The sequence below is a fragment of the Acinonyx jubatus genome, chromosome D1 (genome assembly GCF_027475565.1).
Source record: "Acinonyx jubatus isolate Ajub_Pintada_27869175 chromosome D1, VMU_Ajub_asm_v1.0, whole genome shotgun sequence".
In the NCBI taxonomy this organism is placed as follows: Eukaryota; Metazoa; Chordata; class Mammalia; order Carnivora; family Felidae; genus Acinonyx; species Acinonyx jubatus.
In genome coordinates this window covers 25,760,518-25,787,519 of record NC_069390.1, presented here as the reverse complement: position 1 = coordinate 25,787,519, position 27,002 = coordinate 25,760,518, and the positions used below count along the sequence as shown (strand labels likewise).

The window sequence follows — 27,002 nt, the reverse complement described above, 5'->3', positions numbered from 1 at the left end:
TTTCTCCCCTTTTAGAAGTAAGGACTTCTGTGGTCCACCAGGCTCCTGCCCTGTGATTTCCTAATGGCAGCATTCTTGTGGATCATATTTCCAATTCCCCATTTAATGTGGGTTTAACCAGCAGGAATGCACTGGAAAGTTCTCAAGCCTTTGGAGGTAACAAAGCCTTGGGACAATTTAGGTTATCTGCCTTTCTCCCTGAGGAGGATTTAAAGGGAGACTCCAAGAGAAACTGAGTCAGGATATACAAACAGGTCTGCCCAAGGCTGAGGAGTTCTGCCATGTTTCTAGAATTCTTAGATGCTACTCTTTTTTAAGTGACATGTCTGAATCAGGTCACATGTATACATTTCATGTAGTATGTCTTTACTTCCAATTCTCAAAGAAGCTATAATTAAATCAACAATGCACCTTAAACTTGATGAGATCTTATAACAGAGAACTATTATTTGATTTTAAGTTATTGCTCATGAATGGTCGGCAGGATGGAGCTTCCTAGTGCTGAATGATGCTTCCGAGTTAGGTCCAATGAACCCTATATGGCTGGGGCACCCGGCTGGCTCAGTCAATGGAGCATGTGACTCTTGATCTCAGGGTTATAAGTTCGAGCCCCAAGTTGGGTGTAGCGATTACTTAAAAATTCAGTCTTAGGAAAAAAAACTCTATGGCTAAAATTCAAGAGAAACACAGGCAATAGCAACAGATTCAGGAAGGATTCAGACGTGTAGTTTTAGGACACCACTTGAAAATAAATATGCTCAATGTGCTCAAGGAAATAAAACAGAAAATTGAGAACCTCAGTAGAAGACTGGAAACCTGAGAAACTAACCAAAGGAGAAAGGTAGAACAGAAAAGTTACAGTGACAGAAATTTAAAGCTTAATTTAAATTAAGTGAGTTTAATAGCAAGTCAGATACAGCTTATGTGTATTAATAAACTGAAATATAACTCGCAAGAAAAAATTCAGGATGAAGCCCAAGAGACAAAAAAAAGTGAAAATGTACAGGAACATGTAAGAATACAGAGAAGGTTAACAAATACATGTACCTAGCATCTCAGTATATAGAGATAATGGCTGAAAAAGACGGATAAGAGACATCAACCTACAGATTCACAAAGTCCCAACATGGATACATAGGAAGAAAACCAGGCACAGACCTATTACACAAAACTGTTAAAAACCAAAAGCAAAGAAAAAATTTTAAGCAGCCAAAGGGGTAAAAAAAAAAAACAAAAAACAAAAACGGATGGGAAAAACATACTTTAAAATAATTATAGTCATTCTCTGGCTTGTAACATCAAAAAGGATTTTTGCCTCTTTATCATTTTTTCCCCATGTTTGACAATCAGAAACTGTAGCCATAAAAGTTTGGTGTTTATTATTTTTGTGGTCATTCGTTATTTTTATTTTTTAAAATAGCAGGCAAAATGGTTTGGGTCCTCCCTGCTCAGCCTATAAACCTAGCATGAACTGGGCCATGCATTGTTTTATGTTCCCATACTCTCTCCCCTCCCTGTAAATCTCATTACCATCTTGCATAATCACAGAATAATCCAACCTACTGTGAGCTCAGATTTAAATGAGCTTTGTCACTAGAATCTGGGGGGAAAAGAAGGGCCTCCAGAATCAGACAGATATAGGTTGAAATAATTATTTGGGTCCCCAGTGTCCAGAATAAGTACACCAGAGGTCCTCAGTTAATATTTGTTAGTAGGTGGAGGGGATAAAGGGTAAAATTTATTCATTCTTCCATTTAATGAACTAGGGTGTGGGAAAATGACATAATTTTCCAAACCTTGCTTTTTTTGGCCTGAAAAATGGGATAATAGCACTTATCTGGCCGGGCTTGTTTTGAGGAATAATTTCTATAACACGTACTTTCCTTTTCTCCTGTTTGCCTTTATTTACAAAGTACGCAACTTCTAAAACTCAATTCCCCAAATTCAGACACTTTAAAGAAAACCCACGAGGAAATCTAAAGACCTATTATTGGGTCTATTTATGCCACTCTATTGTCTAGCTTCTTGGTAATGTCTATACATGATGCGCTGGAGACCTGGGCCCAGGATGTTGACTCAGACTTCTGGGTATCAGCCATGGTCTCTGTCTCATCTCTTTTAATCAAGCAACATGAAGCCTCAGAATTGTATTCTTGTCTCAAACATCCAGTGGGCATCATTTCCTTTTCCCTCTCATTTATTTCCTATACTATCCAAAGCTGTACACTCTCCTAGGATGCTTTTGAAGAGAATTCTAGGACTTCCTCCACCCATCCTTTTCTCTCCCAGTTTAGACATCTACGTGTTGGGTCTATAGACCATCTGCATCTCATTAGAGCACCTCCCCAGGGTTACATTTCAAAAACTATCTCTTCACTTCACCTGTGGGTTCTCTTTTTAGAATCCTTTGTATCTCCCCGTTGACCAGATCCATGATTCTTTTCTATTTGATTTTTCAAGGGCTTTGTGCTTCCTTTCTCCTCAGTGGGATGGATGTTTCCACACAAAGCCAAATGAGAATGTAAAACATCTGAATCCCTGGCCTGAAGAAGCACCAAGCTTCTGCTTTGCTAAGTAATACACTCCCCACGATTAATAATAAATAGCACATCTCCCTGTTACTTTTGGGACTCAGTCTGGGGATGCTAAACACGTTAAGTTTAGCATGACCTTACCTGCCATTTCATGAACAAAAAACAGTACCTCGAGGTGCATTGCTGTTTCAGACAAACATTTAAAGAAAGACTCTCTAACCTTGTTTTCTTGTTTTCTCAGGGCAACAGTACAAGGTGGTTCGCTGTGATGCCACTTTATGAAGGACACATGATGGTGTTGAGATGGCTCTTGTAATGAAGTCTATCGGTGCCCCACCCAGGTCCCCTCATCCCCTTTTACCAGCTCAGCTTCCACAAGTGCGCTTTACTGCTGAGAGCTGACACCTGCCACCTTCAGAGGACTGCCCTGGGCACAGGCATGGGCACCATCTTGCCCATATGAAAAGCTGAAAAATGCCTAGACTTTTGTCCCCTCATGCCCACCCCAGGGTTGCCTATAGACAATGACTGCTAGGTGTATAAACACAAAAGCTCAACTCCTATTCCTCAAGGCATCATTTATACTCCCCAGCACCCCCACAGGATCGGACTGAGTCTGGGAGTTCAGGTGAAATCACTCTTGCTTGGTTTCCTCCTCTTTCCCATCTCGCTTCCCCAACTCCCTTACTGGTCGATCCTGGGATCAACTGGTTGATCCCTTACCTCCTTTAATAAATCATTTGGACGCAAATGCTTAGCTCAATGACTGGCTTGGGAAAAAGTTACCAAGGACAGGTCTGCTATTTTCTTAGCTCTGGGCTTTAGGGCTCCTCATGCCTCCCCACGGTGGCACTCCCAGGAGGTGACAAGACCCCAGAGCGGCGGTCATCTCAGCCCTGGGCATGAAGCTCTGCATGCCTTTCAGCACTCCTGGGAGATCTTGGGGAGGATGATTGGCATCTAGAGAGGCCAGCTCTCGTCAGAGGGGCCTCCAGCCTCCACAGATCCTCTAGCGGCTGGCCATCCCCACGTCAGCAGAGGTGTTTGACCTGAAGGGATCAGGTGCTCTGAGACAAGAGGCTTCCTCGCGTGCTAAACAGCGTGAACCCAGAATCCACGTGAAGCTTCTCCCTGATGATTTGGTGCTGTCTTTGTAAAGCCAGCAACTTGTTTACCCCCCAAAGGTACAGACAAGGCCCCAACAATGCCAGACTGAATTTCTCACAAGTCTGAATGATGAGTCTTAGACTTGGCTTTAGGTTGACCTAAAGCAAATAAAGTTACGGCTTTCTCTCCCCTGATTGATACACTAAGATTCATACTCGACAGAAGGTAGCTGAGGTGACCAGGTCCAGAAGCTCTGCAGGAAATGGACATGATGATGGAGATATCAGAGAGCATGTCAAGATAATGTGGAGACATTTTTAGGAATGGGGGCTCTTCAGTACACACAAGAAACACCAATTTTTTTGTGTTCTCTGCTCAGTCAATTATATTGAATACGACAAAGTCCACACTCTTCATCCCTAATTTAGGAAGTGGAACCACCTCCCCATCCCCCTGATAATCACAAAACTCGGGAGTGGGGGCAGTTCCCAGCTGTGACAAACAAACAAACAAACAAAAACCCAGACCTCTTCTTCCATTGTATCAGTATCCACCAGTATATCCTTGCCCACAAAAATAATCTTTTCATGAATAAGGCCAGAATTTCAATACGATATACCAAACACCCACGAATATTTGTCTTTTCCTCTTGCTTTGTTCTTGAAGTTACAAGTTCAAATTTGAAGACAAGATCTATCAAAAAACCCCTAGGGACCAGAGAATCCAATCACTGCTTTGCCTTTTAGAAGTCCAGCATGACTCTCTGTAGAGAAAGACCTGGGGGAGTGCTGAGCTCTATTGATTTCATGGACTAATTTTCTTGCACCACATATTGAATGAGTGCTTCCTCTGTGCCCAGGAAATTAAGGCACTGGAAGATGTTTCCTACATCTTTAATATGGAAACGTTTTTATTTAAACCCAGAAATAGAAGTGATGTCAGTTAAGGCTTATTGTACTAAAGTACTTGAGGTACCTGAAGGTTCTCCCTGGCCTCACTTAGTACTTGTTAGGAATGGTTTGGGGACTTCCTTCCAACTACCTATTCCCCAGGTCAGATTTTTACCAAACAAAATATTCAGAGGAATATATATATATATATATATATATATATATATATATATATATAGTATTGTCGTATATTTTTTCTTTTTTTTATTAGCACCAATTCATCCTAAGTGACTAGTGCTTTTCCTAACTTGGCTTCTAAAATTACAAAAGAATGTAGGGCCCTGACCAAGGAATAAAACAAAGGTAATCACAGGGGCCTTAAATGAATTTGAATGCGTTGTGGCGTCTCAGCAAACACTAACCGACCCCAGCAGTTGACTATAGTCTGAGTTGCAACAAAGATTTCATCAGGCACCGTTGATTGAACTGGGTTGATAGCCCTTAGCCTGCTGTGTCACCTGAAAGAAAACTTGTAAATCCAGACAGAGAACCCGGGGGAGGTGGAACCAGGTTCTAATTCAGATGCTTCTGCTAAGAATAACCACTGGGGACTTGTTGGAATGTCTTAGCACATTTGTGCTCCCCTTGGGTTACTAGGCAGAGCTGTTGACATAGAGATCACCATTTAACCAGGGCACACGTTGAAGTTAGTGCAGTATGACCAGTCAATCAAGGGCACAATAACCAAAGACAAGACCATTAGTGAAGGCCCAATGATGTTTCGTGAGGGTGGGACCACTCACTTTCTAGCCCCTGTCTGGAAATGCTAGGTGGCAAAGTTTGCTCAAATCCTTCAGAAGATTTCAAGTCCTTTGGGAGGTACTATAAGCTATCACCACTGGAGTCTCCACTCACTTTCACCACCCCACCGAATAAAGGACGGGGCTGGCTCTTATGCACAGAGTATGTGTGTGCATGCACACACACAAACGTGAGACAAAGAGAGAGAGAGAGAGAGAGAGAGAGAGAGAGATCAGTTCTTGGGTCTAACACTGGACCTTTTAAAATCAACCATACAATCATATTTTGAGCATCCTTCAGACAGTACAATCCTGAAATACACATTATTCAGCACTGATGGGAGGCTTACCTAATATTTTAAAGAAACAATCAAATGCTAATCTAGCTGACCTGAGCTCCAGCCCTCTATTAAGTTAGCTTCTCAAATAAATATTTTCATGAGGTACTTTCAGTTGGGTCCCTCCAGAAGCAGACTGCGAGGAAGAGATTTGAATGCAGGTAGTTTATTTAGGTGATGATCCCGGGAAGGACCAATGGTAGTGTAGGGGAAGTGAGACAGGGAAGTTCACGTTACCAAGACAACTGAGGGGACAACTGAGGCTCAATGCCATTGGCAAATTCTGAGAGACCGTGTGGAACCTACCTCAGAATTATTCTACAGAAGGAGTAAGAGGTATGAGTGATTACCTACCAAACGCAATCAATCATTTGTTGAAGGATGATGAGATAAACATTAATTCCGCCTCACCTCCAGTCTGCCCATATATATGAGTCAGTGGGCTTTGGAAGCCCAAGAAAACCCTGAGGCACAGTTGCAGGAGCCTGGGATTGGAAGCCAGTGGGTCAATATACACAGTGACGGTGTAAACATAATAAAGTCCAGCTACCTCTTTTTTCAGGAGACGTGGATGGATTTAGCTTTTAGAAATATTTGGTGTAAAAAAAAAAAAAAAGATTAGATTTCTGTTGTTTACAAAACTGAAGTGGAAAACATTTCCCCAGCACCCATCTTTAGATAAGGAGCAAAAGGGAGTAGGGGTTGTAACAGGATGGGTGATATTTGCATCTCCCAATGAACTTGCGTCCACTTTCACTTGATATACAATTAGAGCCATACCATCTAAGGCATTTCCCTTTTTGCCTTTGCTGCCAGAACACTCAGAATCAGAGACATCTGCAGCTGCATTTCACCTAATGCAAACGTGGAAGCTGCATTTAACTCCCTCATCTGATCTAGTGTTCTCTTTCACTTGTTCGTGCCCTGCTTCTAAATCACTTGGATTCCTTCTAATTACTATTATTTACATCCTCCTGGCTTTCAGCAACGGTTTGATGTCATTTACAAAACTGCACATCAAGAAGCATACATTTCTTTGGTCGAATCGTATATGAATGAACTAGTTATGGTAGCCAGATAGCCGCGCGAGGAAAAAACTAAACCGGGATACTATTTTGTCTCTTTAAATAGGAGCTGAGTTTCAGAGCTGGGAGATTATCTGAGAATTTCAGCAAAGAAAACAGATCCAAAGTCAACACAATTCGTGACCCCAGCACCTGGCTGATGTTGGGGGCTGGGTGGTGGAAGCTGTTGGTCTCAATTCTTAGCATACCCTTGGTACCCGCCCATTCTCACGTGTCACCAAAATCAAGGAAACGGTTTGTGACAGAATTTACATTCTGTTTGGAAAAGGCATTAACTTTCCCACTGGGGCTTTGTTCATCCTGGAAACCTGAATGAACATAAGACCAACACCCAGAGATAACCACCGGATGGACTCTGGTCTCCTCTCTTCCTGTTCAGCTTATATTTGAGTTTAGTGCCTTTGGACCGAACCAATTATCTTTTACCTCCACAAAAGTCTTCCCCAAACAGGCATAATGACACCCACCGGCGATGTAATTCCCACTACAAACCCTTTTTTATCTCTTTCCAGCCAATGGTATTCTGTCCCCCCTGATGCTTTCCAGCCCTCTGCGGGTGTGAATGAGACAGTATCCATGTGAAATTATGCTTGGATTGCACACACTGCTGTTTATTCATCCGGCAGCAATTTGGAGGCTGAGGCTTACAATTAGCTATTTGATCTTAATCAGTATTGTCCTTGGCCCCTGGTACACTGTGTCTTTCGGATACCATTTTTCCGGTGTTTGGATGGCCTATTTACTTAGCTGACACTGCCTGTGTCTAAGAGACAGGTCGGCTTTGAAAGATGTTCAGAAAGTACTAGTCATTTTACTTTTGTTCAAAATCAACCTGACACACACTCATTTGGTAGAGTAATTGAGTAACCTACGTCACTGGTAGAAACTTAGCTGCCCTCTACCTAGTGGACCTGCTTGGTGATAGTCTTCTAGGGGCCTCCCCAAATCTCAGGCTTCTGAGTCAGCTGCTGGGTTTGTGGTAGAAGGTGGGTCCTAATGCTAAACCCCCAGGGAAAATGTCTCCCAGCAGTATTGATTGCCAACTTTTCAACACATAAGAAACACTCACCATGAAAATGGCCCAGACTAGGCAATTCGGTTCTGTTTAGCCTTGGGGATGAAGAGAATGACCTTGCAGAAGAGTCCTAAGAGACTCTGCCCACTTAGTAATTCTCATCGCCACCATCACCATCACCAAAAGCCTTACTAGAGGAAGCTGTGACCGGGAACTGTGTGGCATGGGATGTTCTCCTCTGCACTTGAGAAAGGCTAAGATTAGTTCTGCCAAATAGAAGGGAAAAAACATACGGTATAGCCCTGTCCAAGCTCCTGAGTGCCTAGAGCGTAACAGACGCTCAAAAATGTTCGGCTACATGAATATATAAAGTGGCGTGGATAATAGTGCCCACCCCGTGGAGATGTTGAGACAATGGAATGAGACAATGTCACATAAAGCACAGAGCCTGGCCTGTGCCGAGGACACAAATAAGAGCAACTACCGTTGTCGTTTTTCCTATTTGGAGGCCAGTGACAAGGTCTTACATTTTGCAGAGAGGAAGCTTTCATCTTCTGAAGCAGGGTGAGGGACAAGTGCTGATATCCCACAAGGCAGGAGCCTGTAGAGAAAAGTGGGGCCCCCCTCTAGCCTCTGTCAGGGGGCTGGGGTCAGTCTCAGGGTCCAGGAAGGCAGGGATATTTGTTCCCACCAGAAGCTCATTCTGCTTTGCTCTCATGCTCTTCTACTCTTTGCCTCCTCCAGTGCCTTCCCTCAGTGGCACACAGCCCGTCCCCGCTCTAATGGATTGCCTCTTCACCTCTTCAGACCCAAAATCAAATCGGCCTCCCGCGATAAGTCCTGCGTCAGTGACCTCATCTGCCGAAGCAAAAGCCAAGAGGGCCCCGTCAGGGGCAGGCGAATGGAAGCAAATTCTTGGTAAACCAGTGGTGGGTCTGGCCCTCTCCACACTGATGGGTGCTCCATCCCAAGCTCTTAGAGACAGTCAGACTGGAAAGTTGACCATGTGGCCTCACTTGTCCTCTTGTTACTTGCTAGAATGCTGTCCATAAGGAGAGGGATTGCTGACTCACAAAATATATCCCCTGTATGCCGACCACAAAGCACCTTACCCCGAATGGGATATGGCAACACTCTGGCTAAGAGGCTGGAGGCCCGCAGAGCCCATCAGAGTTGATGCTAAAGCGTCATGTCGTCTATGTAGACTCAGGTTCGCCCAACAAGGAATGATCCAAACGAAAAGGAAACTTTCTCCTGAATTATTAAACAAACAAATACCTTGATAACTACATAAAGGCAGTTTCTATTGTGTTCAGTTATAGCTTTTGCTTTTCAGATCTTAATCTAAACGGGATGGCATCCCTCTAAATACACCAAGAAGGATGTCAGAGATTCATCTCCATGTTAGGGACAGAAGTGGACGGGAGGCACAGGTGTAAGGAAGTGTATGAGGAGTTAGCAGTCCACTAGCTGATGGTCTTCTTGGGGCCCCTGAAATCTCTGAAGGCTCTGGGCCATCAAGTGCTTGTGGGTAACAACTATGGATTTCCCCAGGACTCTTCATGAAATTATCCTTCTGCGTCTCATGCCATCTCAAGCCAGACTGCTCGAAACATATAATGAAACATTTAAGGGATGCCCTGGGGCAGCAGTCTCCTATATGACCACCAGGGGACTGACATAGGGCCCGCCACATGTGAAGTGAGTAACTTCTGAAAATCCACATAAGAAAAAGGGAGGTTGACCAGATAACACTGATGCTTGGGCAACTTGCCCTGGAGTTTCCAAATCCAGTTCCTCCCGGGGCATTACTCCATCCATCATTTCTCAAAGCCCCCACTCTGAGCTGCCCTGGTTACAAAGGCTCCTTATCCCTCATGCCCAGTGTGGGTGTCTTCTCCTGGGATCTAGGATTCCTCCATGACAACGACACTGGAAGTGTCTACTTGCCCTGATAAAACCAGATCCTTCTTGCCTGTATGCAAACGCAGAGGGAGCAGTTCTTAGTATCTGGCAATGATTTACAAACAGCAGTTCACAGAGGAAACTTAGAAAGTCGAAGGGAGAATGTTCCTAAGCCCTGGAGCCCCGAGAAAGGTGTGTCATAATCATCTAGTTTGTAGAAACTGGTGTTGTTCCCCTTACCCCTTATTTGGAGAGTCCCCTGCTTTCTGCCAAACTTTTAAATGGCCATAACAAACGAATAAACAAATGGAAAGTAGAAACAGACCTATAACTACAGAGAACGAGCTCGTGGTTGCTAGAAGGAAGGAAGTAGGGGATGGGCAAAATGGGCGAAGGGGAGTGGGAGATACAGGCTTCCGGTTATGGAATAAATAAGCCACAGGGACAAAAGGCTCAGCATAGGGAAGACAGTCAATGATACTGTAATAGCAGCGTAGGGTGGCAGATGGTGGCCACAGTTGTGGTGAGCATAGCGTGACACATAAAGAAACTGAATCACTATGTCATACACCTGAAACTAATATAACATCATGCGTCAGCTACGCTCAAATTAAAAAAAATTTAAAAAACATAATGGCTCCTATTACTCAACTCAGCACCTTACATGGATTGTTTCATTGCATCCTCACAAACGCTCTGAGAAATATTTGGCATTATTTTTCTGAACTTTGTAAACAGGGAGAATGAGGCTGGAGTTAAACGACCCGCTCAAGGTCCTCTGGCTGGTAAATTGCAGGCGAGGAGTCAAACCAAGGTCTTTCTGGCCACAGAGCCCAAGCTCTCCACCCCGGGATGTACCATCTCCAGACTACAGACAAAGGTGCACCTGTCTTCCATAAATTAAGGACAAGACAGGCCCTTGGAATGGTGAAAACTCCAGGCAACTATTCCATTTTAACAGTGTGGCCCCTGAGTGATCTTGGGACAATCTGCACGAATCCCACCAAAGCTCCGCATCTTACGTCTCTGATCGGAGAGGTGATCATGACCCACTGTTGGCCTCGGCACATTCTCACTGCATCAGCATTACCATTTCCATGAAAACCCCCAAGTTCCCAATCACTTATTCTGATGAGAAATGCGGTTGCCCCTTTGAAGCTAAAGTATAAAGTGTGCCTCTCATCTGGGGCTCTTTCTTCCCAGTCCTTGGGACAGGCTAGCGGGAAACCTTCTGATGCTCCAAACCCCAAACGAATCCAGATTCCCCCATTTTCTTTAATTGGTGGAAGCCGGTTTGTTTTGTTCAAAGCGCGTCAGAGCCCGCAGTGTGAGCATTGTGCCCCAAGATTTAGCCCATTTCATCGTCCTTCATTAGGATGCAGGGGAGAGCCCGGGCATCGGCAACTGGGCCAGAGGAACAAAGGCAACATGGAAACTGGAACGGGGCAATGAAGCCCTCGCTCTTCACTTTTACAGAACAAGATTCCCACCATTTACTCAAGAACTTAGTTTGTCCTTGTGTCCCATACAAAGAAACAGGAAACTTCAGAGGGAAAAGAGGTGGGGGGGGGGGCAGTTTCTTACGCGGTGACCCAGGGAGGTTGGGGTCACTGAGGGTGCTGGCAGGAGGCTAGCTTGGCCCCAATGCTGAGGAGGGGGCCACTCCCGTTTTCTGCTCTCAGAGGAGGTCACCCGAGAGCAGGGGAAAGTCGCTCCTCCTTGGGAAACAGTCTGAGGAGACACCTGGGGGCGAGGGGGCAGCACCTATGGTCCAACTGCACTGGGGGCTCTCACAGCCTCTCCACAACTGAAGGCGCCCGCCTGCGCGGGTGCTTGCTTCCTCCTCTGTCTTCACAGCCCCAGGAAGTCCGGCCATGAGATCTTCCCTCAGACCCACTTGTCTCCCTTGGAGAAGAAATCCATTTTCAACTTGACAAGAGCAGACCCTTGTCTCTCAAATGCGAGTTCTAATTCTTAATCTGAGGACTGGTGTTTATAACAGCTCATCTCGTAAACTGGTGAAACCTCTTAGTGACAGTTTCAGCAACAGCTCTCCCAAGTTTAAATATGTGTGCCCTTTGAACTAACAGCTCGACAATCTAGGAATTTATCTTATAAAAAATTCCTCTCCATATGAACCAACCAGGTAGATGTTAGGATATTCACTGAAGCTCTCTTTATAATAATACATTAAATACGGCATCAAGTCCATCTTAAGGGATTAGATGAGTACAGTTGTATATATATCCCTATGATGGAATACACAGAAAATCACCCCCCCCCTTTTTTTTAATGAGGTAGACCAACATGGAGTGGCCTGGAAAAAATATCCATGATACAGGCACTGAAAACAGCACACTGAAAACAAACTTTTGTTTGAAACAGGCCTTCTTTAACCTTGGCATGACTGACATTTGGGCCAGATAACTCTGTGGTCTGGGTCCATGCGTTGTAGGATATTTAGTGGCATCCTTGGCCTCCACCCACTAGAAGCCCGTGACATCCCCCCACGTCCCACCCCCGCCCATGATGACAACCAACAATGTTTCTAGAGGTTGCCAAACGCCCCTGAGGGTGGAAGTTGGGGGCAAACTCATCCCCAACTGAGAATCACTGGTTTAAAATACTGGTTTCTCAACAACTTAGGTTTGTACATTATAGCAAAAAGTCCAGAAGGACCATAGTAACAGTCTACTAGGGTCGGTTAGGGAAAGTCATGTTCTCTTTATTTTAAACACCTCTGGACTATTTGATTATTTTTATAGGCACATATTTCTTCTGTAAGTCAGTATAAAATCTATTTCTATACCAGTCCCACTCACATTCTTAAATATACACAAAGAAAAGAATGAGAATAGCTTCTATCGAGAGACAGGGAGTCAGGATGCTCTTTAGAAAAGAGTGACAGGCAGAGCTTACCTGGGAAGGTAAGTCCTTTGAGAGGAATACATAATGGACCACGAGGCCATGACCACAGCTTATCAATTGTTCACCCACAGTTCCACTGAGCCACATGGCGAGAACCATGTCTGGGAGACCGTGACCAACATAGGAAATGTGGCATTCTAGCGTCTCGTTTTGAATTTCAGTGCCTCGCGCTCTCTGCTTCAAATCCTTCATCTGTTAAAAGGGGCATCCACCTTTTCACAAAGCCTTCAGGAGGGCAGACCATTAAAGCAGCATCTATGATGTGGTTGCCCTTCATCAGATTTGGTACTACATAAATAAAAGATGGAATTCTCATTAATATTTGACTCGGTGCTTTTAAAGCTATTTTGTAAAACAAATGTCTACTCCAATTTAGGCATTTCAAAATGTACAAAGAATCCCAGAATGCTTGAGTTTCTTGTTCATTTTGAAGGAATTTCCTCCAGGGAGATTATTCCAGTTCAGTGGTATACTCAGGAGGAAAACAATCTTTTTTTTTTTTTCCTTCTTGGTTTTTCTAACTAATAGGCTATTCTAGAAATCTGCTATGGTTTGTTCAGAAATTACAAGGTAAACTGTCACAGCTAATTTTTGTGACGTTCCCCTCATTGAGTTAGTGGGGACTCCTGCTGAATTTCCTAGAAGGAAAAACAAACCTAAATCTTATTTAAAAAAATAATAAAACATTTGGTCCCCCACATGAATGCCAGCAAATGATGTATCAGATACCCACCACCAATACCCAGGACCTTCACCCAGTTACAACTACAAGGTACGAAGGGAACTGTGGTTTTTTAAGGACATTTTAAAAAGTAGCTAGGAAGAATTCTCTTGTGCATCTATGCTGGTGTTTTGGGATCAGATGTGATTTGAGCCAGTTTGTGACTCAAGATATGAATCAGTGTGTAATGACATAGTTTCCATTCTTTCTCATTATATGTATTTGTTTTGTTTTGCTTTGTGTTCTGGACAAAATGGAAATGCTGAAAAGTCAATGTTTGACTCATAAGCAACTCATAAATATTTTAGTCACAACTTTTGATCCATTTCTACCCTTCCCTCCCCCCGCCCCCAAATCCTCACTGTGCCCTGATTTGACCCAGCTTCTTAATGCATTTTGGCTTCTTCGATAATACTTCACTTCTCTCCAATTTTACCTTGTTTTTCAAAGCTCTAGTATTGTGTAATTAGTTCATCAAGAAATTAAGCCTTCCCCCCTTTTCTTGTTTCTCGCTCTGAATTGAACCCTTTAAAGCTCAGGATCTGCCATTGTCAAGATTCCAGATTCACTCTCTACACGCAATTTCAAAACAAAGAGAAAGCAGCATTTCTCTTCCCTGCCCTGCACACAACACAGCAGGTTCCAACGAGGCAGGAGCCATGAAGCAGAACATCTTTTTCTAAGCCCCCAGCGTAACCATGCTCAGGTCAGCGGTGCCAAGCCAAATCAAGGGATGGTTTCAGCACCATGCAATGACACACTCAACGGTACACTATTGACGCCACGGCTTCCGTCTGCCTTGTTGATAAGGACGACTGATGAAATTGACTGGAAAATGTCTGAACTTTATAGAATGCCATCAGACCAGGCACCTTATAGGACAACCCCAAAGTACCCGTGCATGCTAGTCTATATGGTTTTGCTTCCATTGGCCTGCACCTGAGATCTCCTTGACTATTCAAGGGCTACTGGAACCACTCATCCCACATACACAGAATGTCAGTCATGTTCTCCCGCTCATCCAGGGCAGCCCTGGGTCAATGGCTGATTGCAAGGGGGATACAGAAGCCCAGCTCCTTGCTATAAAGCCAGGATACATGCAGAGGTATAAATTACATTCCAGATTCCACTGAGGCTGGATTTTGCCTAAAATCACACCTTTGCTTGGCTTCCCTCCCTTCCCAGTCCAGCTTCCCCGCTCCCTTGCCGGCTTCTCTGGGAGCACGTCCTAATACATCTCCTGACTCATACTCACCACACAGGATCTGCTGGGGGGAACCCCTGCCTATGCCATTATCTTCCCTCCTTTGCTTCCTCCCCCTGCCCCCCTCCCCAAATTTTGATTCTTCTTATTCTTGTGCGCATCTCATTCTATGCTGATAGTTGCAGTCCATGACACCTGTTTCAGGTCTCAAACTTTGGTTGCGGCACATGTCATACACAAGGCTTGGTGACCAGTGACCCTTGATAAATGATTGCTGGCCATGATGTTGAGTTCCTCTCTGCTGATGGCTTCAGACCATGCAACAACATACTGGAATCTATAGATGCTTCCCTGGGGCACAACTCCAAAATTCAGATCTTGCAAAGGACGGGGAGTTCAGACTGAGAGCCACAGGAGATTTTATGATGGTGGCTTTCTCCTGTTGGCACTTCTTCCGTGTTTTTGAGCTCTGAATATTATTCAAGCCCTTGAAGGCATATCTTTTTGAGAACTATATGCAGCGGGGGAGATGTGGAAATGTCAACGGGAAGACCTAAGTGGTTCCAAATATCCTGACTCAGAGGCAGCCCAGCCCCGAGAACCACTCGACGGGAATGTCCACATTATGTGCCACCCTGGACACACCGTCCTAAACACCAAGAAACAACATACTTCATAAGCTCCCAGAGCCTTCTTCATGCCAGCCCCATGTGACTCCTCAACCCCCACTCCAGAAACATACTCACGATTTTCACAGTGCTGCCCGGTGTAGCCTGCCAGGCAGGCACATTTGTAAGATCCGGTTTTGTCAAGGAGGCAAGTGCCATCATGGAAACAGGGAGAAGAGGAACATGCTGTAAGAGAAAAGGCAATTTCCCTCAGCGTCACTACGGTGAGTCAATTTCCTCAAGCCTGGAGCCTCGACCAGGGTCTTTCACTTGCCTTTTGCAGTCTTCTTGCAATATTTTTACTTCTTTTACTGGATCCACATTACCGTCACTTGAGAATGCCTAAAATCGGTGCTTATCTGATGTTATTTGATATTTTCAAAGGCCCCAGAAGTATGCTTCTATGGTCTGAAAAGCCTAAAGCCAACATAAACAGGCACACCACAGGATTAAAGTGGAAGCATGCCTTTACCCCTCCCATAAAGACTCCAGGGGAGACAGGAGTCCTCAGGCAGCTTTAGATCCTTTTTTTTTTTTTTTTTTTTTTTTTTTTTTAAGAAAGCTCAGGGTCCTGGGTACTAGGGGAAGGAACTGGAAGATCTCCATGACACTGTCAAAAGCGTACTTGAGAATTTCCTAACATACATTCTGTAAACATTAGTCTCTTGAGATGTTGATACGTTCAACTAAGAAAGGGTTCTAAGCTCAAATATGGTGGGCAAGTGCTACTGGTATTAAATGGCAACGAACCAGATTTCTTTACTGCAGAACTTCTCAGAATGTTCCATGTCCTAATGTGCACTGCAGATATCTAAGAAGGCACATCATGTCTGGCCTTTCCCAAGCTTATCTGGCCTCAGAACCTACATTTTACAGGGAACTATTCTTCTGCAGAGAATACTTTGGGAAACAGAGGTCTGTGTCCTAACCACTAACCCTCCATTCATTTACCCTGACATGGAAATAGATCGCTGGGTCCGGTTCCACAAGCCCAAACTGAGTGCTTGCTCTGTGTGAGGCAACTGGAGAGACAGAAAGATGAACAGGACACGTGTTTACCAAATCAGGGCTTTTTGACAAAAAATATACGACTATCACCTGAAGCGTAATTCACTTAGCGTTGGGAAAGGGGAGAGAGTGTTGTAAGACGTTCAAAATAGGGCAAAGTCACAACCCGTTGGACCAAAAGAGAAGGTTCAGCAGAGGAGGATGAATGGGAGACAAACCCTGAAGGCTGGGATTTGATACACAGGTGTGGAGGAGGTGACATTAGCCTGAGGAGAAAATTCAAGTACACACATGCAAACAGGGTGTGTGAGAAGCCACGAGTGCTACTCTCCACTTGACGACGCAGACCAGCATTTCCCAAATTCTCCAGAGGGGGCTGAGGAGTCCACTTCGGGGGAGGAAAAGACCCTCCTGGCCCTCCCCTTAGTCACAGGGTCACAAGCTGGCAAGCTGCCACTGCTTCTACCTGGCTTCCCCGACAGCCAGCCCTGCTGTCTGTCACGAGTACCCACACAAGTATCTCAAGTGTGACCCCTCCACCCCCTGCCCAGCCTCGGCCAGCCACGTATTACCAAGGGGGCAGATCAGCCGGAGGCTGACCACACCACACCACAGAAGCACACTTCCAGAACCCCCAGGCCCGCACAGCTCTACAGGGGACATCCTCTGTGAAGGCAGCGGGCACACAGGGGAGCCGCAGCTGCTGAGAGCTCACGTGGAGACACTCCAAGGGATGGGCAGGTGGGCGGGGGGGGGGGGGGGTGGTCTCCCAGTCTCAACAAAAGGACAAGGCTGCAGAAGGATGATCCCACTGCCACCATCACTCTTCCTGAGTCTTTCGTATCATACCTTCCATAGGAAGCCACAGTGATCAAAATGCCACAACAATGCCTAATTGGGTACTTAAAAAACCCCAGAACTTTAAGCCTGGCCTTAGTTTGTAAAACCTGATGCAATTCAATCTCAGAACAGTGAGAGCTGAGGGGGTTTCCTTAGAATGGAGCGTTTTGCTCATTTTGGTCAAATCCTACTTCCTGATATGAATAGGGCAGGAGTTAAAGTCAAGCTCAGAGTTGCTCACAAAGTAAGTGGCCCTCACCACTGAGTTAAACACTTTTGATGCCTATCTTGCAGATAACAGAGGGAGGCTCAGGGCAGGCCTAGGGTTGGGCAGCTATTGAGTGCATCCTATGTACCAGACACTGGGCTACATTCTTCGTCCACTCCATCTCCCAGAGCCTCCTTAATGGAGCAGGATCTAGGCATATTCCCTTATGTGCTGATTAGGAAACTGAGGCCCAGAGAAGTAGAATTTACCCCAGGTCACACGGCTTAATCTGCCAGAGCTCCAAAGCTAATGCTCTTAACCATGAGATTCCCCCCCAGTGTGATCCATAGAGCCAACCGCTTTGTGACCTTGGACAAATTACCTACCCTCTCCCTGCTCCAGCATACGAGGGCGTCCATAATTCCTAGCTATGCTTCTGGTGAACATCTGTGAAATATACCTCACCATTTCTTTCTTCCTTCTCGATGTGTAGGTTGCTTCTGAGAACTCAGCCCACTGGGTTTTAATAAGGCTGAGCAGGGAGGAGACGTGCACAGAAAGGAGATGTTCATCTGGAGCATAGCCATAAGATGCTACACTTGTCTCCACGGCCTTTACCTGTGATCTCCTCAAATACAGCATGGAAGCCATCAAAATTCTTGGAGCCATCTGAATGGAAGAGGATGTGGAGTGAAGAGTCTGTGCTCCGGATAGGAGCTGGCCGCTCATTGCCACAGAAGCGTTTGATGATCCGGCCATTGCTGCTGTCCCCGTCACGGACCTCAACATAGTCATACTGGCACATGTAGTCGAACTCCAGACTCAACATGATGAACCTGTGGGTGGAGAGAGTGACAGCACAAAACAGGTGGACCCTGACCATCCTGAGACTCCTGAGACCCCTGAGCAAGTTCCAGACCAGATGATGAACAGGTCTCAGAAGAGTGGTACCACTGGCCTGATCTGATAGAAAAAGGGTCCTGGACAATGTGAGATGAGATGAATTTCTTTTAACAGAGGGGCATATATACGTCTGCTGTCCCCATGTGTATGTGCATGCCCAGACAGAGGGAGTACCTATTCCATTCAGAGAATCTCTGCACATAGCTGGCCTCTCTTACAGGGGTACTTTTCCACCCATTCTGCCTGGCTGGTTCCTTCCTATCCTCAGGCCTCACCTTAAATATTCTCTCCTCGAAGATGCTTCCCTGACAACTCTTTCTAAAGGAGATCCTCTGTTCTCTTCATAGTGAGGATACTAATTTTAACTCCTCAAATTTATCTTCTTGATTTTGTGAGTGTGTGTGTGTGTGTGTGTGCGCGCGCGCGTTCACATGCATGAATCCCTATCTTCTCCACTAGACTGCAAATTTCTTGAGTGTAGGAGAGAACATCTGTCTTATTCCATCAATGTTTTGATTGTGCCTAACACAGTGCCTGGCATATAGAGATGCCAAGCAAATATTGATGAAGATACGGTTGAATAGATACTATAGTATAATTTTACAACTGAAGAATGGAAAAAGTATACATTGCCTTGCAAAATTCAATAAAAGAACAAAATCTCTGCACATTCTTCTATTTTAATGGAAGGATATGAAGGTAATTATCCTCTGGGTAGCAATAATTCTTACCCCAAAGAGTAGAAAAGGTAGCACTATATCTGAATTTCAGAAATGGGGGAGATCTGATAAACGTGTGTTTGCCTAAAAGGGTCTCAGGTTTGGAAATACTGGAATACATCAGATCAAAAAAGCAGAAGATGAACGCAAGCTTCCACTACCAACAGACAAGACAGGAGGCAGCCACATCCCAGAGCAAGAGAGGAAAAGCCATTTTTCAAAATATTCCCAAGGGAATGCCTGGGTACTGAGTTCACAGAATATACATCTTTATCTTCTCCTTCGAGTTTTGGAGAAGAAGCAGGAAAAGACAGAAAAGTGCACAACTGCCACCTGAAAAGCTGGGACAAGGGTCTATTTCTACCACTTGGGGTGAAATGTTCAATAGTCAGGATTAGAGAACACTAGAACATAGTGAATCAGTATATTTTAAATGCACCTAAGGATCTTACGGAAAAGAAGCCCTCTAACTACGTATGGCTAGTGTTTGTTTTACAAAGTTTTTATCACAAAACTTTTTGTAAAGGACTGTAAGGGCCATTAATCATGCTTTGTGAAACGTGGTCTAATATCTAAGGACCTGACTTCTCATCCAGATGCCATTGCTAGCTCACGGTGGGCCTTGACAGATCAGTTCTTTCTCTGGACTTTGGTAACTCTGTCTGAAAAAGGAAGGAGGAGGGACAAGGCCACCACCCAAAAGAGATCACAGCTTTTTCTGAAACCAAAATATGAGACACTCCAAGTTGTATTTATGTTCATACCCTCGTTCATTCATGTACTTAACATCTATCTGCGGCAGGCCTGCTCTGTGGCTGGCGCTGTTCTAGGTGCTGAAAGCACAGCAGTGACCCAACTAAATATACCCAACTAGTGCCTGCCCTAATAGAGAGTAGTTCTGATTTGGTGAACAAATAATAAGCAAGGAAACCAGAATACAAGGTAATCTCATAGAGTATTAAGCACTGTTAATAAAATAAACCGGGTAAGAGCATGAAAAGTGACTGGGGAGGGTAAGCTTTTTATGCAATGTTGTCAAGGAAGAACCCTCTGAACTTGATATCTGGACAGACACTTATATGATGAAACAGAGCCAGTCATGTGAAGGTCATGGGGAAGAGAGGCCCAGGCAGGGGGCTCTGCAAGTGCAAAGGCCCTGAAGCAGTAATGAGTTTGGTGCATTTGAGGAACTGAAAGAAGGTCAGGGATGCTGCATGATGGAGTGTAAAGAGGAGACTGGAATGAACTAAGGAGGAGAGCAGGATCCAGATCCAGCATCCTGAATCCAGATTTGATTCCAAGCCTCATAGGAAAAAACCGGTTTCGACAACAGAACTGGACTTAGGATTTTAAAGGGTCACTCTTGTCACTGAGGAGAGAAAGAAGCAGAGCTGACAAGAGTGGAAACATGAGCCAGTTAGGAAGCCATGAGAGAACTGAGGTAAGATTGTGGTGGCATAACGTGGAATAGCGGCACTTGAGTCAGATGCAGATGGATTTGAGATTATTTTACAGGTAATAAAATAGATTTTGTGGTGGTCTGGCTGTGGTAGGTGATAGAAAGAGGGGCATCAGGGATGACCGCTTGGCTGTTGGTCTGAACACTGTACATATGCATCAGTGTTTCCTATTATTATTATTATCACTGGGCAGCAGGTCCAGATTTGACCAGAAGGAAAGAAATCTACCTATTTGCAGGCCTCCCTAGGGGCGTTCCCAGGCAGGTAATGTGCTTCTCCAATCCCTCCACCATTTTGGGTTTTTGCTTGGGGACAGATTTCCTTTATATCCTGGATCTTGGAGAAGCTCCTCCTTTAAGGGGACCCTTTAAGGGGGCCATCTGGCCTGGTCCCTGAGGTGCTGAAATAATATGCAGCATTTAACACCTCCCCTCACCATCTCGGCAGACCCCACCTGAAGCACCTTAAGCAGAAGGGTGTGGGCCTTCAGATGTTCCTTGTGCTAACCTTCCTCTAGAAAAGTCCAATTGATGAGACTCACTCCCAACCCCAGATCCTACAGGAATGGGGAGACCAGCCACTGAGGGCCAGCCTTGATGAGGAGAACTGAGAAGGGGACCTGTTTTGCTGGATCCTTCCCGGGCAGGGTACCATGCGGTCCCTCCTAGAGGATAGAAAGTCATTTGAGGAGCCAGCTGGAATGTGGAAACTTCCACTGATCCATCCAGAAAATACTTATTGAAAACCCATGCCCTAGAAGATTAGGAATTTCCATTACTGCCAACCTCCCCCCCTGGTTAGAAAAGGAAGAGCTAAGTGGACAATATCCCTAGAAATCCTAGGGGTGAGTGGGTCACTCTGATTCCCTAGAGAGTTAAAGGAGAGGTGTTTGCCAGGAAAAAGGAGATACACTGGAGGCAGGGAGAAGTTCTTTCAACGTTCATTCATGCAACAAGTATCTATCAAGCACCTATGATGTGTACTGCGTACTGTTCCCAGCACTAGGATGCAGCAGTGAACAGTTCTCTCTTGTGTTATTTATCTACAGTTACAACAAGACTGGATCTCCACTTTGTACTATGGCATAAATTGCATATTTGTGAGGACCCCAAAGCTTCATAAGAAGAGATGACTTATCTTCCATGCAAGTGAAAAAATTGGTTTATTTGTTACAGATGTGGTTGTTGTTTTCTGAGGACATCAGCGAAAGGAGCTGATGAGTATAAATTCCTTGAAGGTTGGATCCGTGCCTTTTAATTTTTTCACTTTCCTCCCATAGAACCCAGCCCAGTACTGGGTGAACAGGAAGACTTGGTAAAGATTTGTGGATGGGTAGACTGCTATCAGTATTCTGTTTTGTTGGTGTTATCCTTGGTTCAAAATTACCTAAGCAACCCCTGTTCTAGGGCAGTGAATGACAAACATTTCACTGGTCGTAGTTTTGACCAGGTTTATTCCATGGAATTGCCAAGACGTTTAAAAACAAACAAACAAAAGGCTCCATTGTACATTTTCTGAATAAGGTACATTTTCTGAATTTTCTGATGGTTAGCCTTTGGTCACTAGGATCCAGGGCACTCAGTCCTCTTACTGTGTTTCCGTATAACCTCAAACTCCCTAATTCTGATCCCAGCCCCTTCCCTTACCTTAGCTGGATGATGAACCCAGGTTTGGCATGAATGGTCCATTCACAGTGAGCATTTAGAGGGTAGCTCTCCAACAAAATCTGACCCTTTGAGGCTCGCAGAACCTGGCCACATCCTGGGAAGAGAAGATTGGGGCATGGAAATTGGAATAAACAGGAAAGAGATGGCAGAAGGTCTCAAAGAGCCTTTGTGCTCATCCCACACCCCTGAGAACAGAATGGAGAAGGAAATTACTTTCTCAAGCACCTGGCAATGTGCTAGGAAATTTGCATAGGTTAATTCACTTAATCTACTCAACAGCTTGAAAAGGGAAGTAATATCATTCCAGTTTTCCATCTGGGAAAATGTATAACAAGAGAGTTAAAGAAATAGCTTGTTGAGGAGCTCCTGGGTGGCTCAATCAGTTAAGCACCTGACTTTGGCTCAGGTCATGATCTCACGGTTCATGGGTTCGAGCCTCGAATTGGGCTCTGTGCTGACAGCTCAGAGCCTGGAGCCTGTTTCAGATTCTGTGTCTCCCTCTCTCTTTGCCCCTTCCCCATCTGTGCTCTTCTTGCTCTCTCAAAAATAAACATAAAGAAATTTAAAAAAAAAGAAATAGCTTGTCGAGCCACTAAGTGACAGAGCAGAGGTTCAAACCTAACTGTATCTGAATATAAAGTCCAAGCCACTCTATCATTCTGCCTCCCCAAGACTTCCATATGCCAACCTGCTGACTCCACCCTGAAAGGCTTTATTTTTAACTATTTAGAGAGAGATAGAGAGAGCATGAGTGGGGCAGGGGTAGAGAGAGGGCAAGAGGAGGAGGGAGGGAGAGAGAGACAGAGAGACAGAGAGGGAGAGAGAGAATCCTAAGCAGGCTTTGCACCATCAGCATAGAGCCCAACTTGGGACTTGAACCCACAGACTGTGAGATCAAGACCTGAGCTGAAGACTTATGCTTAACCAACTGAGCCACCCAGGATCCCCCACCCTAAAAGGCTTTGAAAGTAGACACAGTGGCCTTTGTCTGAAGCTTAAATCTGCATAAGACCCTTGGTCTGTGTTCCCTGAACATGCTCTACTCCGCAAATATAACCCCAAAGCAACTCTTTCCTGACCTCTTTCTATCCACTTAGAACATTTATGTGTCAATTTTTGTTCTACGTGCAATTATGTAATAAATGCCTCTTTAACACATGACACCAGAAGGGGGACATGCTCTCCACCAGCTGGGCTGCATTACTGGTTTTCTATTTTTTTCCTAGCCCCCAGCCCCTTTTTTCCAGACAAACTTTCATGAAAACCACCAATTAGAAAAACATGGATCCGAGAGGTTCTCCTGCTTGAAACTGGGGGTCAAAAGCCCTCCACCCTCACTATCGCCCTGGTTCCTTGAGTTACCTCCCAGGAATCACTAAGATTTGAAAACCACTGGACTAAGTCTTCATTAAATTATGTCATATTCTCTAGTGTTAAGATAAGCACAGGTGTGCAAGATGCACCCTAGTTTCACAAAAGAGTTTGGGGAAAATGTCTTGAATTGGTTTATAGGAATAAAATTATCTGGGTCATGTAAGTAAACACTATTTTCTACCAGAGTTGTCAAACTACAATCCATGGGCCAAATGTGGCTCACTGCCTGCTTTTGCACATAAAGTTTTATTGGAACAGAGCCACACCCATTTTTTATTCATGGTCTACGGTTGCTTTCAAATTATAATGCCAGAGTTGAGCAGTTCTGACAAGAAACAGACAGCAGGGTCCACAAAAATGAAAATATTTACTAGCTGCTCCTTCACAGATAAAGTTTATCTAACCCTGCTCTATACAGAAATCCAGTCTGACCTCATAAACTCTAGGTATGCAGTTACACTCAATAGCTCCTCCCCCCAAAGTATAAATTCTCATCGCTTAGAAGAAAAATATTAATGTCAGTGGATACTGCTCCATGGCAAGATGGTGGTGGTGACATTTCTACAATGTCAGGGAAAGAGCTCAGATTCTGCTTCCGATGAGCTGTGAGGTGTGAGGCTTCGGCTTTTGTGACACCTACTGCCAGGCTGGTTGCACAAGTCCTGTCTTTGCTCGGACTTTCACTTTTGCTGCTGTCCTGGTCTGCCAGGGAGAAGCATGGTCCACCACTTTCCACTGGGGGTCCTCGTCCCGCCCAGCCTCGGCCATCCCTCTGCAATCCGTTTCACCAATATTTGAGTCTCCACACAGCAGCCAAAGCCACCTCTTAAAGAGATAAATTAGATCACATTGCTTTCTTGATTCCTCCAAAGGCTTTCTTGACCCTCCAAAGGCTTCCCGCTATGCAAATACCTTCCCACAGATGTTCATGGCCCGGCCTCACTGAGTGCCCAAGCCCACCCTCTGCCCGGTCCCCACTCCCGCTCATCTGTCTCCTCACACTGCCCCAGCGACACCAGCCTCATTTCTGTCCCCAACTCTGGGCCTTGCCCTTGCTGCTCTTAGCCTGGCAGGTTTGTCTTCTTCCACATCTCTGTTCTTCGCGAATTAAGTTCAAATGCCATTGCTTCAAAGAGACCCCATGTCTCTACAGGAACTGCCTTTATTCTGCTTTTGTTTTCCTCATAACACACATCACTATTTGGAATTATCTAGCTTATCTGCTCACTCACTTTAGTAGAGCTGGGACCTTTTCTAGCTTGTACACCTGGAATGGAGCCAGGTGTGTAATAGGTTGAATGAATGAATGAATGAATGATACTATCACAGGCCAGGCACTGGCTGAAACATTTATAAACACCCTCTCATTTAATGCTCTTGAGAAACCTAGGAGAACACCATTCATCTCTCCATTTCCCAGATGCCGAACACTGAGGATAGAAGTTAGGTGACTTCCTCAAGGCCAGAAGGCCAAGAGGTCAAAGTCTGCAAGCGAGTGTTTTAACTCTACAGTACTGGTTAAGAATGGAGACTTAGAGCCCCCACTGCCCTCGGTTTGAGACTCAGCTTTATCTTCATTGGCTGTGTGGCTTTGGGCAAGTTACCTCCTCTCTCAGAACCTCAGGAAACCAGAACCAAATGGGAATAAAACTGGCACCTACGTCATGTGATTTTGTGAGACTTGAATCAGGTTATGGGCGGAAAGCCCTAAGCAGAGACATCAGTAAATGTTAGCTGCTGCTGGTTGGTGGCAGAACCGGGATTTGAACTTGGATCTGTCTAGTACCAGTGCTGGGTCTTGGCTGGTATGTTCAACTGTCTTGGGGGCTTTCTAGTGTAGCTCTGTCCCACTCACATTTCGAAGCAGTAGGATTTTTCCACTGCCCTGAAAAAGAGACATTGAATCTCCCCCCACCCCCACCCTCAGCCGTGTTTTCTGAAGTGCACGTTCCTCCTTCCTGCACACCTCACACGCCATCGCCCCCATCCGCCCATCTGCTGCCCGGCTACGGAAGTGATACGTTGGGTGTGAGAGACAAAAAAAGAAACCTGCCTGTACAGCCTCCACCCTTTGGGGACTGGCAGCTTCCCAGCCTGCAAGGTGTTAAATCCCAGCTCCCACAGCAAACCTCCTGCAGGGACCCTGAGTGAGAACCAGCAGCAAATGCTGCCTGCCTGCTTCCCTGCATATGGAAGCTGGACTCACGCAGCAGGGAAACCGGGCCTCTCCTCATGGCCGGGGGTGCTGGTACCCATCCCAGTCAGGTCTCCTTGGCAGGACCATTCAGGCTTTAGCCAGACCCAGGATCTCATGCAGCCTCTGGAGAGGCTGGGGCCTCCATTCCCACCCGGGTGCTGGCCCCTGGCCATGTGAAATGCAAGACCACTTGGTCCTGCAGGCCCGGGGCTGTCCTTCAGAAGTAGCCAGGACTCCAAAGCACATGCCATGCCTCGGTTCCTCCTGATGTTTTCCTTCTCCCTCTGGGGGGAAGGGAGGAGTTGACCCCAAGACGGCGGACAAGTTCCAACCAAGCAGACACAAAGAGGCCACTTCTCAGAAATGTGCTCAGGGGAGGGGTGTTGGGCACAGGGGAGAGGAGGAAGGAGCCCTACCCCCTGCTCACCCCAAGGGGCTCCTTCAGCTCCCTTTCCACTCTTGCCTCCTCCCCGGGAACTGGCGGGCCTGGGTGCAGGACGGACTCAGTGCACCTCTCTGTCTAGAGCAGAACAGTGAACACAGCTGAGTGTTCCCGCCAAGGAGGCACTGCTGGCCAACCAAGCAGGTGGTCCTGAGTCTGAAAGACCAGAGCAGGCAGTGGGCCCGGAAACGTGCTCAGATTCCCCGACGATGTCTTGTTGCAGGGGGAAGTGGGGCGTGTGTGTATGCGTGTAGGGGTGTTTGCCAGCGAAGCCACACTGTCCCCTGGGCTCTCAAATCCTGGACTCCTCTCCAACCCTGCCACCCCCCGACCCTTCTCTGTTGCTATGAGCCAAAATAGGAGAGTTAGCTGGAGAGACCCTACTGCTGCAGAGCTGAAGGGAAATCTCCATTAATTTCTAAACTGGCAAGAGAGCTGGAAGTTTCCCAACAAAAATGAACACCACAGCACTCAGACAAAAGTCTTGCTATCTCCAGCATGGAGGGTGGGGAAGGAGGAGCAAGAGACAGACACAACAAGCTTCTGAGACATGGTTGGGGTTTTGTTGTGTTTGTTTTGTTTCTTAAATCTTTCCTCTTGGGAGTGGTGGGGGGGGGGGCGGTGCAGAAAGGAGTAAAGAAAGCAAGCATTCAGACAGAGACATTTGCATTTTCTTCCCTCCTTCTGAGAGGACTCCAGGGCAAGACTCAAAATGATTAAGGGGCAGTCGTGAAGTCAGGCTGGGTCCGCTTCCGCTCAGCCTTTCACTAGCTGTGTGACTCCAGACAAGTTCTCCAGATTCTCAAGGCCAAGACTTCCTCATTTGGAAATGAGAATGTTCCTTCCACCATGTTGTTGTTTTCTTATTTGTTGTAAGGATTAAACAAGATAGATCATTTTATAAAGCATTTAGCATAGTACCCGATAGGTAAAATGCTCAATAAATGGCAACTAATCGTGTTATTTCTCGAGTCTTGTCTGGATCTGAG

The 27,002-nt window shown here is 45.5% G+C and overlaps 1 protein-coding gene across 4 annotated transcripts in view; it reads right to left on the bottom strand.

Annotated features, from left to right (window-relative positions):
• Nucleotides 1-27,002, bottom strand: part of PAMR1 (peptidase domain containing associated with muscle regeneration 1) — a 163,711-nt gene that overhangs the window by 16,419 nt on the left and 120,290 nt on the right. For all 4 annotated transcript variants that reach the window (XM_053203310.1, XM_053203309.1, XM_015074400.3 and 1 more), the window contains 3 exons: nt 21,980-22,094; nt 17,870-18,087; nt 15,274-15,381 (listed from right to left, as the gene is read on the bottom strand). In XM_053203310.1, the coding sequence (XP_053059285.1) occupies nt 15,274-15,381; nt 17,870-18,087; nt 21,980-22,094 (441 nt within the window). The remainder of the gene's footprint in view (nt 1-15,273; nt 15,382-17,869; nt 18,088-21,979; nt 22,095-27,002) is intronic.